This window comes from Sminthopsis crassicaudata, chromosome 3, assembly GCF_048593235.1.
Source record: "Sminthopsis crassicaudata isolate SCR6 chromosome 3, ASM4859323v1, whole genome shotgun sequence".
NCBI lineage: Eukaryota > Metazoa > Chordata > Mammalia > Dasyuromorphia > Dasyuridae > Sminthopsis > Sminthopsis crassicaudata.
In genome coordinates this window covers 539109783-539122112 of record NC_133619.1, presented here as the reverse complement: position 1 = coordinate 539122112, position 12330 = coordinate 539109783, and the positions used below count along the sequence as shown (strand labels likewise).

The 12330-nt window shown below is 32.4% G+C and overlaps 1 protein-coding gene across 5 annotated transcripts in view; it reads left to right on the top strand.

Annotated features, from left to right (window-relative positions):
- CNTN5 (contactin 5) overlaps nucleotides 1–12330 on the top strand; it is a 1627773-nt gene that overhangs the window by 1324675 nt on the left and 290768 nt on the right. For all 5 annotated transcript variants that reach the window (XM_074304449.1, XM_074304446.1, XM_074304445.1 and 2 more), the window contains 2 exons: nucleotides 6495–6631; nucleotides 10911–11040. In XM_074304449.1, coding sequence (XP_074160550.1) covers nucleotides 6495–6631; nucleotides 10911–11040 — 267 coding nt within the window. The remainder of the gene's footprint in view (nucleotides 1–6494; nucleotides 6632–10910; nucleotides 11041–12330) is intronic.

Sequence of the window (12330 nt, the reverse complement as noted above, 5' to 3'; positions counted from 1 at the left end):
CAGGGTTGTACCTAAGGACCACACAGTGCATGGTCAGATTAGGGAAAGATACAAACTACAGTAAATCAGCATAGAGCTGATCATGCAATATGCCATTCAAAACACAAGCAAACACACACTGTTCAACTTTCTCTCCCTCCTTCTCTTTTTCTCTCCTTTCCTCTCTTCCTCTCTCTCTCTGTCTCTGTCTCTCTGTCTCTCTCTGTTTCTCTGTCTCTCTCTGTTTCTCTCTCTGTCTCTGTCTCTCTCTCTCTCTCTCTCTCTCTCTCTCTCTCTCTCTCTCTCTCTCTCTCTCTCTCTCTCTCTCTCTCCTTCTCTGTTTGTCTCTGTCTTTGTCTCTCTCAGGATTCATCAAAAAAATATAAATCAATTCATTGAAATCCCATTTGTACCTGGGCCTCCAAAGACCATGACACAGAAGAATTTCATCCATTCATCTTTGGGATTTCCACTCCAGGGTTGAGCTATTTTGTTAGGAGAGTTAATGAATACCAAATCACATAGTCCACTATATACAGCTGGCCCCAGACCAGACAATGCTTCATATGCCATACAGTTATTCACCCTGATCATCCTTTAATCTTTTGCCCTGAAACTATGTGCATATCTCCCACAAGCTGCAACTTCTGCTTCCTACTTCTTGGTCTATGAACAATAATCAAATCAGTATTGGTAAGGCTTTGTTAATCCAGTGCTCTCTGGTTTCACTCACTATCACTGTGACTTTCCAGAACAAAACACCTTTTTCTTGCCACCATTTCCTACATATATTGACTTCTTTATTAAAATTAGAGTTCTGAGTTTGGGGACCACTTAATGAATCTGATCACATTAGGAAAAAAGGGAATAAATTTTATAATAATATTTATATAATACATTTTAGAGATGGACTAATTGACTTATAAGTTAAATTCTACTTTTAAAATGCCCTCTTTTTATTTATTGGGCAATGTTTTAAGAGAATTAGTATTTATCTTTCCTTTAAATGAACTGTTTGTCCATTTTTTTTTTTCATTTAAGAAGTAAAATCTAATTAATGCTTTTCATGAGGCATAACTTTAGGTTAGTATCAATATTTCAAATGTATTTATTCCATTCTATTCATTTGAACTCTCATGGTCTCCCAAATTTAGTTGACAATAAAATGCATTCTACATTCATATTAAGTACTGATATCACATCATAGTTGGACTAACTCTTCAGATCAATCTGGAGTCAATAAAGGAATGCTTAATATAAACAAGGGATAGGACCACGGGACCACATTTGACCTGAAATTGGTTGATTATTAAAGATGGCTTTAAATAGAAAAGGAATAAATTGATCAGATATAACTTCTAAACTTCCAGATTTTAGATTAAAGTAACTAGAAACTCTTAGGAATCAATAAGACTTGATGAGATTCAGCTCATTACTGAAATACAGCATGAAAAGGGTTAACTTGCTCAAAAGGAATAGATTAGAAGGAACCAAAAACCACATGGTTTATCAAGAAGGTAGCAAAATCAATGTGAAAATCTACAAACTTGAAGAGAAGTCATAATGGAGAACATTAAGACTAAAGAAGGGATAAGCTAAATATCATTATACTAATATCCTATAAGCCACTAATTCAGATATAAGAAATAAATAAGTTACTAATTAGCATAATTCTAGTATATTATTGTGATGGAAGACTTCAATGATTTAGATATATTTTCTAGATCTCTATGCTAAAATATGAAGATCTTACTTGGCACAACTAGGTTATATAAGTGGATAGAGTGCTGGATCTGATGTCAAGAAGACTAATTATGAATTCAAATTTGGCCTCAGATACTTTCTAACTCAGGGGTTCTCAAACTACGGCCCGAGGGCCAGATGCCGCTGGGTTATGGCAAATGGGAGTTTTTGTTTTTACTGTAGTCCAGCCCACCAACAGTCTGAGGGACAGTGAACTGGCCCCCTATTTAAAAAGTTTGAGGATCACTGCAATAACTAAATGATCATGGGCAAATCACTTAAGTCTGTTTGCCTCAATTTTAGCATCTATAAAATGAGCTGAAGAATGAAATGGCAAACCATTTTAGTTTTTTTGCCAAGATAATCTAAAATGAAGTCTGAAACATGGTTGAACAATAACAAGATTTTTTTTTTTTTTTTTTACTTTTCTTGCTATTAATTTAATCGGGAAGCAGTGAAGGCATTTTCCCTCTGTGTCTGATTCTCAATTAAGAAGAACTGCATAATTAAGTGGAAATAACAGGGAACTTGAATAGAAGTGACTGTGTCATTATAATGTTTGTGACAGATATGAAAATCAAACTCAATAATATATATGCTTTAGAAAAGTAGAATTCAAGGAAAGAAAAAATATAGTAGACAGCATGATATAGTTCTAGGAGTTACAAATATGATTTCCTAGTCATCAAAGTTTCAAATACGGTTTGAGTGATATATTATAAATGAAGAACATAATCTATATAGTGGAAAAAGCACTGAATTTGTACTCTGAAGATTAGATTTTAAATTTTGGCCCTGCTATTTATTATTATTTATTAATTAATTGCTATCTTGAGCAAGTCACTTAATCCATCTACAACTCAACTCCTTCATCTGTAAAATGAGGGCAATAAAACTTTAATAGCCTATGTAGCATGATATCTGTGACTCAAATAATTAATTATGGGAAGCATACAATAATAGAAAAGTACAATATAAATATAACTATTATTATTAACACTTTTAATGAGGATGAATCCAATTCTGTAATTCTATAATTATCTGTAGTCAATCTCTGAACAGTTTCCAGAAGCAAAAGATAACAGATCTTTCACAAACTATAACAAAAAACTGTTGATTTTTACTAATCTTCCCTCTTTTACAATTTTCTGTTCATAAGTTATTCCCATTCCAATTTATCATCCACATTATCATATTAATATTCCTAAAATAGAGTCCTGACCATATCTTCTTCTACTCCTCTACTCAAATGGCTTTCGATTTACTTCAGAATAATGTCAGTTCCTCTGTTTAGTATGTAGTGTCATTCACAATGAGCACAGGCTCCTATCTGTCTTTAAAGACTAATTTCATATTTGTCTTCCTAATTCGATATGCATTCCAGCCTAACTGGCCTACTTGTTTCCCTTCTTCAATGATTTTGCACAGGTTACCCATAAGGCCATTAATATTCACCCTTCTCACTTCTGTTTCTTAGAATCAGTAGTTTCCTTTAAGATACAAGTTAAGTGCTTTCTCCCTATCTATTGTTGGAGCTTCTCCCTTTAAAATGACTTTATATTTACTTTATGTATATTTTGTGTTTATTTATCTGCATGTGTGATGTTTTCCCTCAGTAGAATGTAAGATTCCTGAAGTGAAAAACTAGTAATTTTTGTTTTTGTATCCACTACACCTAGATCAATGCTTGCTAAGCAGGAGGCACTTAACCCATGCTTATTGAATTGAAATATATTTAATGGAACTCAGCTAGTAGCCTGGTGTAAAATACATAGAGATTGCTCATCAGACACCTGGAAAAAATACCCAGTTGCCTTTTGGAGTAGAAAGGATTTTGGTATCACTTCACACTTCTTTGATTGGCTAAGATGACAGGAAAAGATAATGATAAATGTTGGAAAGGATGTGGGAAAACTGGGAAACTAATGCATTGTTAGTAGAATTGTGAAATGATCCAACCATTCTAAAGAATAATTTGGAATTATGCCTAAAGGGCTATAAAACTGTGCATACTCTTTATTTCTACTGAGTCTGTATCCCAAAGAGATTGTAAAAGAAGAAAAACAACCCATGTCTTAAAAAAAGGTTTGTATCATTTCTTTTTATAACAACAAAGAAGTAGAAATTGAGTGGATTTCCATCAGTTGAGGAATAGCTGAATAAGTTATGGTATATAAATGTAATGGGATATTATTAACCTTAAAGAAATGATGAGCAGGCTGATTTCAGAAGAGCCTAGAAAGATCTATATGAACTGATGCTGAGTGAAATGAGCAGAATCAAGAGAACATTGTACTCCATAACAAGAGTATGTGATGATCAGTTGTGTTTCAAAGCAATTCTAATAGACTTGGGATGGAAAATATCATCTGCATCCAGAGAGAGAACTAAAGAAACTGAACATGGATGGAAGCATAGAATTTTTACCTTTTTGATGTTGTTGTTGTTTATTAGCTTATTATTCTTTTTTTCTTTCTCATGATTGTTTTTCTCTTTGGATCTGATTTTTCTTGAATAACATGACAAATATGGAAATATGTTTATAAGAATCGCATCCTACTTCCATCAGATTGCTTGCTATTTTAGGAAAGGAGGGAGGGAGAAAATTTTGGAACACAAAGTTTTACAAAAATGAATATTGAAAACTGTCTTTATATGTATTTGGAAAAATAAAATATTATTAAATCCTTGGGGGAGAAACATATTTAGTTATCATAGAGAATAGTATTTTTTAAACAGCACATTGCATGGCATATAGTGAGAGGATACTTTGGTATTCTTCCTAGAGCTGTCTTGTATCCCTTGGCCACTCATCCATAGACTGTAACAATTTGCATTGGATGAATAGTTGGGAAGGTTGGTTTTATTTGCTAGTGTTTATATGTAGCTCCTGGTAGGAAGACAAGATGGTAAGAAACAATCTGTGAACTCTTGTTAAGTCATGCACAATTAACTATAAACTCTGGGCCAAATGGACACAGGCGAACCCATGATTGTACCAAGCATTAATCTCTCAGTAGAAGAAACTGGACATTTTCTAGAAAAAGAAATTGGAACTGACTGGTGGGTTGGCAGTCATTTTTGTCAAGTTTTAGAAGGCAGCCTTGGAAGTATACAATCCTTCAGGGTAGTATATGTTCAATATGGCTTCCTGCCACAGATACATTTCCTATCTACAAAATTTTAGAGGAACAGTGTGGTCTTTCTGCCCTGTGGTTCATAGGTTTGGCAATACAGGTAGAAGATGAAATGTTAGCACTAACTTGACTGGGCACATATACATATTTATGTATATAATTAGTGAAATTCCTGTAGGAAGAATTCTGTTTAAATTTTTATAGAGAAAATATAAGCTCTTCTGAGGGAAGTAGAAAAAAAAATTTTAAACTCAAATTCCTAGTGTGAAACGGTCCAAAAGGCAAATAGACTCTTCACTGGGGAGCCTACTTATGACTGAATAGGAAAATATATATTTGCAGAATGTGATGGAACCTGACTTTGTTTCCTTGAAAATATTATAAACATGATGGTTGCATTGCTTCTTTATGAGACATAAACTGACTTCTGCCACAATAGAGCTTTTCTACTCTTCTTTGCCTCAAAACCCAAAGTGTGAACATCTAAAAGTTATATTAGATTAAAGTATAAGCCAAAATCATGGAAATTATTATCAAACCATTTTGACTGATTTAAAAATATCATCATTTGGAAATATATAGTAATTTAATGCATCAGTTTTAGGAGGAAAAAGTTTAAGATAAAGTATTTTCTTTCTTTTAAAAAAATCCACTAAAGACATTTAGTAAAAGATTTTTGAATTTATGAATATTAAAGCTTCCTTGCCTAATCTAACATAAATAAATGATCTTTAAAACAATAATTTATCCAAAGGAAGGAAAAGCTAGACAAATAAATATTTCTGGGAGAACAGCACAATTTTGAAAGTTGTTTCAATCTTAGACAAAACTGGAATGTTCCTTTTATTGAAGCTATCATATGTAAAATATGAAATAAGATCATACTCAAAATTTTCTTCATCATTTCTCTCCCTTTGTAAGATATAAAAAAGGGCCTTTTTCACATCTTAAATTCCGTCTAAAGATATTAAATGTTATTCTCACTAAAAAAATAAAAGTAAAGAGTATCATCAAAGTATCTTTTTATATAATGTACAAAAGAGAACAGAAACATACTCAGGGTGATACACAGATAAGCAGAATAGCTTTAAAACTACTATGTTGGATGTATTAACACACAGCAAAATACATAAACAGTATCTAATGATAGAATGAAATGATCTTTTTTTTCCATTCTTTATACACAAAATTGGTCATATTTGTTGGTGGCTATCAAATTCAAAATTACAAAAATAACTTTTTTAACCATTACCCTAAATCTTCAAAGGGTTAATAATTATCTTTATGTTAAAAACTTACACCAATTAATGACTAAGAATTGAGTCCAATGCCTTTAAGTAGGCTAGCAAAATAAGACCATCTGTTGGAATTAAAGAAGTATATTTTTAAGCAGTGTTGTTTATCCGCAATAGTGTCACTTTATCTGTACATTTTATATTCTGTATGTAATGCAACATTTTTAGGTTTGGTTCTCACTTTTTCATAAGTGTATCTTCCAAGCACATATACTTATTAATGAAATTCATAGGAATTAATGAGGAAAAGATACTGAATATTCAATTAGATACATTTTGAATTGACTGAATATTGCCTAAGTATTGAAATAATCCCTTTTTGATGTTTAATTTCTTTCAGACTACCCACATTGGGTAGAGAAGCTGAATGATACTCATTTAGACAGTGGTAGCCCTCTCAGATGGGAATGTAAAGCTACTGGAAAGCCCAGGCCCACATACCGTTGGTTGAAGAATGGAGTCCCTCTCTTGGCACAGGTAATATATTCAGTGAGCCAGTAACTGCAGTACACAATGGAGTTGTCCATTTTGAAATTGCATGAAAAAAAAAAAAAAAAAAACAGTAGATTTCTCTTTGTATCTTTAGTGATGGGTAGGGAAAATGAAAGGTTGATCCTGCCTATGGCCTAATTATATCATTATTACTTATATTTTTCTGTTGCTTTGATCACTGGTATAGTAGGGAGATTCTGACCTATTTCTCAAAGGTCCAGACCTTGCACATTTTAACTCTTTTCTGGCTTTCTGATGGGACTGAGTATTCTGTTTTCTCCACAGATATCTTAAGCCACTCCTACTATGTCCCCCCCCCCCCCCGCCCAATTTTAGTACTTCAGTTCCATTCAGTCTCTTTAACATTGAATTTTTTGTTTTACACAGTAATATTTGCTTCAAAAGTAAAAAAAGAACAATCTTACAAATAACATTTCCTCCCAACATCTTGAGTCACAATGCTCCTTATACTACCTCAACTGTAGGGGAAAGAACTGGGTTTACAAGCTTAGTGCAGTTCCTCCATAGTGTTAAGTCCTTACAAGCTCAAGTCTTAAGCCCAGCTTTCTGAGTAATATCTCCCATCCTGCTCCTTGAATTTCTTTGCTGAGTTTTCTGCAATATCCAGCCTAGATTAATGGACTCCTTGCTGGGACTGGAGACTCCAATTACTGTTGCTAGAACAGAAAAAAAATGAAATAGGAGGCCCAAAGCTATTATTTTGGGAGCCATATGGCTTAAAGGAAGAAGGAAACAAGATTCACAGACTCTCTTCCTTACCATTTGATGTCACTAGCTGTGAGTAAAGAATCTCTTTATCTTCAGACTCAAAGCAGGAAAAAGTCAGAATAAGTATTCAATCAGGTAATTTCAAAGATGTAGATAATTCTGACTATGCAGCCAATGGAAAAAAGGCTGTTCTCAATCATATGGTAAACCAACAAAGAATATTTGTACATCTATCACTTCTACAATCTCCTAAAAGCAGGCTCTCCAGCATCTTCCAAATGTGTAATACCATCATAGGTGGTTTAGGTGCAACAAACCTCCATTACCCTATTTACATATATACATACATATGCACACATGCAAGTGTTTGTGTATAAATAGATGTATGTGTATATACATATATATTTCTCTTCTTCTTAAAGTAAAAATTCATTAGAAAATGAAAAAGATTTTCACAGTAGCATCAGATATTGTCTGTAAAAGTGGACATTGAAGATCTTGTAACCCAGTTCTCTTTATTTGACAATATATTACCCAAAATTTCCAAATTAGTCAGAACTGAAACCAAAATTGGCAACTCCAGATTCCCATTCTAGAGCACTTTCTGCCAGACCATTCTATATTTTGTGTCTTTCTTTTTAAACAGTTCCATTTATCTCTACTTAACTAGAAATATTGATAAGTTAAATAACTAGCTTTGGTATTTTATCCTCTTTGTTTTGTTGTATTAGGCTCATAGGATTAGAGAATGAGAGCAAAAAAGGACCTTAGAAGCTAAGAAGTCTAAAACTGCCATTCCATAGATAAAAAAATATGAACACCATAAAGATTAAGTGACACAGAAAAAAAGTCTAAGGTAGAATTTGAATCTAGATTTTCCAGTCCTCTGCTTGTTTTATTTTTGGGATAGGAGCTATTCAAACAGTCCCAGCCATCATGGTCCCAAAACCAGTTGGATGACACTATGTAATTATTATAGTGAACCATGAAAAAAAATTTAAAAAAAGAATTTAAGTGAATATATTGACTTTTGTATGATTGGAACAATTATGTCAAAAATACTGAGGCACTTTATGAAGTGAACGAATATATTCAAATAAGATAATTAAATGATTTGATAGATGGAGAACTATACTTGATGTCAGAAAGACCTGAGGTCAAATCTAGCACCAGATATTTACTAGCTGTGTGACCCTGAGCAAGTCACTTTAAGTTTTTATCTGCCTCAGTTTCCTCATTTATAAAATGGTGATGATAATAATAGTACCTATCTCCCCAGGGTTGTTATGAATATCAAATGAGATAGTATTACAAAAAATCTTTGCAAACGTTAAAGTAGTACATAAATATTAGCCATTGTTTATTGTGTTTTAGTAAATACAAATTTAAGAAATTATATATATATATATATATATGTATATATATATATATATATATTTATATTTATATTTATATCCCATCTGTAACTCCTCACCTCACAATAGTGAAAGTCACCTTTTCTCACATATGTATACACACACACACACACACACACACACACACACACATACACACACACATTTAAAATCATTCACAGCATAGTTCTATTTATCTCTGGAAGTGGATAAGTTTTTTGTGGTTAATTTGAATGTTATAATAATCAGAATGGCTTACTTGTTTATAGATATTCTTTTTTTAAATTATAAAACTTTTTATTTTTAAAATCACATGCATAGTTCTCAACATTCATCCTTGAAAAATGTTTAGATATTCTTCAAGCAATACTACTGCTACTGTATCTAACATTTTCTCAGTTCTGCTCATGCAAGTCTTTCAATTTTTTTCTAAGATCATTGAGCCCCTCTTTTTATTTTTTGGCAAAATAGTATTCGATCATAATCGTACCACAGCTTGTTTGTTTAACTATTCCTCAATTGATAGGTATCCCTTCAATTTCCACTTCTTTTTCACTACAAAGAGAGTTACCATAAATATTTTAGGATAGATTCTTTTTTTCTCCTGATCACTTTGGGAAAAAGACCCCATAATGGTATTGCTGGGTCAAAGAGTATAACAGTTTCATAACTCTGGCCATAATTACAGACTCTTCTTCAAAATAGTTGGATCAGTTTATAGTTCCATCAACAGTGTATTCATGTCACAACTTTTTCATATCCCCACCAACATTAGTTATTTTTCCCAGTATCATTTTACCAATCTAATAGGTATGAGATGACATCTCAAAGTTGTTTTAATTTGCATTCTCTAATCAATGATAATTTATCAGTTTTCGTGACCATATACCATATATATTATATATAAATATATAAGCATATATATATGTGTGTAAATATATAAATATGTATATATATAGATATATAGATTAAACATTCATTTATAATATCCATGTATCTATCTATCCATCTACCTGTTCATCTCTCTATCTGTGTATCTATCTCTCTCTTTAGTTTTCTTCCACCAAAATTATCTTTTTTCTATCCTTGGACTATTTATCAATTGGGGAATGACTCCTATTCTTATAAATTTCACAAAATCTATATATATTTAAGATCTGAGACCTTTATCCAAAAAACTGTCTAATTAATGTAATGTATTAAAGTGATGGAAATATATGAGATTTTATCCATAACTCACTAAAACTACTGGCCAGTTTGGTACTCAGTATTTTGATAGATATATGGTCTCTTCAATGTGGGTATTCTCTCTAACATTTCAGTAAAAAAAGTAGTGATTATAATAATCAACCTGATTAGTTGCTTGGCATTCTATAGCCAGAACAAAAGAGAGATTGACTGCATTTTTTCATTTTTTTGACAGTTTTAAAGTAATATTCATCCAAGTCTCAGCATTATATAAATATAGCCATTCATCCATCAGCACACTTCAATTTAGAGTGAAGAATTCCCTCTCTTCTAGGAGGTGTCTTAAGACAAGGGAACTAATGTTTTTTAATACACTAATGATAGACTTAATCAAACTGAAATATTTAGTTTTGTGGGGGGAAAAAAACTGGCCACAAGATTTGATTTAGATTGTCAAAAAATTCTCCCACAATTTTTAATTTTATTACTAGATTTGTAAAATATTAACTCCATTTGTGTCTTAACCTCTAATATTCCACTGACGATTATACATACATACATACACAAACACATATACATACATGTTATTTCTTTTTTCTCCCACATCTTTCACGGAGCCACCAAACAGAATTTAATAAAGGCAGTTTGGTTTGGCAAGACAATATGACAAATTCTGAATAAATTAAATAAATAGATGAAGAAAAATATATATATACTTATGATGTTGTTACTTTTTTTTTCCTAGCTAAGCATCTTTTGTTCTCTTACCACAGAGGGAAAAATCCTATATTTAAAAAAGTATAAATAGCAAAATAAATTCTATTGAGATGCAAAATTGTGCTTTAACCTCACTGATTTTAAGAGGTTTGGTTCATAGTCTCTGGCTAAGCACTCAGAAATTCAATATCCTCTATTTACTTTTTAGAATGATGTTATTTCTAATTCTATTACAGAGCAGGGTTGAGATGGTTAATGGTGTATTGATGATCCACAAAGTGAATCAGTCGGATGCTGGAATGTATCAGTGTTTGGCAGAAAACAAATATGGATCCATTTATGCCAGTGCTGAACTAAAGGTTTTAGGTAAGCAATTTTGAAGCAAAAAACTAGCAAAAAAGGGTGGCTTCTTTTCTTTATATAATTATCATTTGAAATCTTGAGTATTTTATTTTTTTCCTGTATTTTTTCTCTAAAATTTTTAGGTTTCTGTTCTTTTTTTTTTTAAGTTTATGGTCATTTTGCTCCACAAGATCTTTACAGATACTAGATTTCTCAGATATAATGTTTTAGTCCATTGTTCTATTGTCAGAGGAAAAAAAAAAACCTTCTATTGCTTTTATTCAAACTTGTGTCTCATGGCTTGTAGTGGTATACTTAAGTATAAAAAGATTATATTTATTGCTATGCCTAATCTCCCACATGTAATGATCTGATTTATATTTCTTGCTAAAAGTCTAATACACTATGTCTTGTAGAAATATGCCTTTCAGTTTCCTTTTAAGATTCAAAAGAATGGTGCTAGAAGCAAAGGGAAAACAACATTGAGATGAATAAAGTAGTTGGATCACTATAAACAACCATACCCTTCCCAGCTCAGGAAGATTAATATAATTTCTTATGAAGTCTATTTTTTATATGTAAATAATCCATTTATCACTTAAAGAATGTTCAATTTTGTCTTATTTTAAAGGCTTAAGCTAAGATCTGCCTAAAACAAAAGATATTTGATCTCTTCTGCATAGGGAGCAGAGCACAAGTTCTGAATCTTCACCCCCAAACCTCACAAATATACATAAAAAAGGAAGTTCTCTCTATGTGTTTATAGTTCAGTCCAGTACTATTAGGCTTAAAAATAAGATTCAAAGTGTTCCCAACAAGAGAAAAGTATTTGTAATTTGTTGATTTGTCTCAGATATAATGCCATGAATGTCTTGGATAGTGTCCATATTTGTCTGGGAGTGGGGGAGAAGGCAGGATGCTCACCTCATTACCCTCCCCAAAGAAAACTCAGGGTTGTCATTTTGTATGCCCTATAACTTGAAAGCTTGGGGGAAGGAAGGGCAGCTTCTAATCACGAGAGACTCATTGCTGGATGATTCCATTTAGAAATCACAAAAATCTTCTTTTTGTCTATGTAGCCAAAGGAGCTGATAACTAGATATTGGCACAGTCTGCTTCTCTCTCTCTTTCTTTTCATCTACAAATCATGGCGGCTCCTATGTGCTTGCTTTAGCTTCCATGTTTTAAAAGCCACATTGAGACCAGAGTGGGTAATAGAGCCAGCTGTCCCTCACCCACCAGACTCAGGAAGCAGTTAGGAACAGTGCTAATTTGACTTTAGATATGGAGCATGTTTCACAGGGAGGTGAAGAG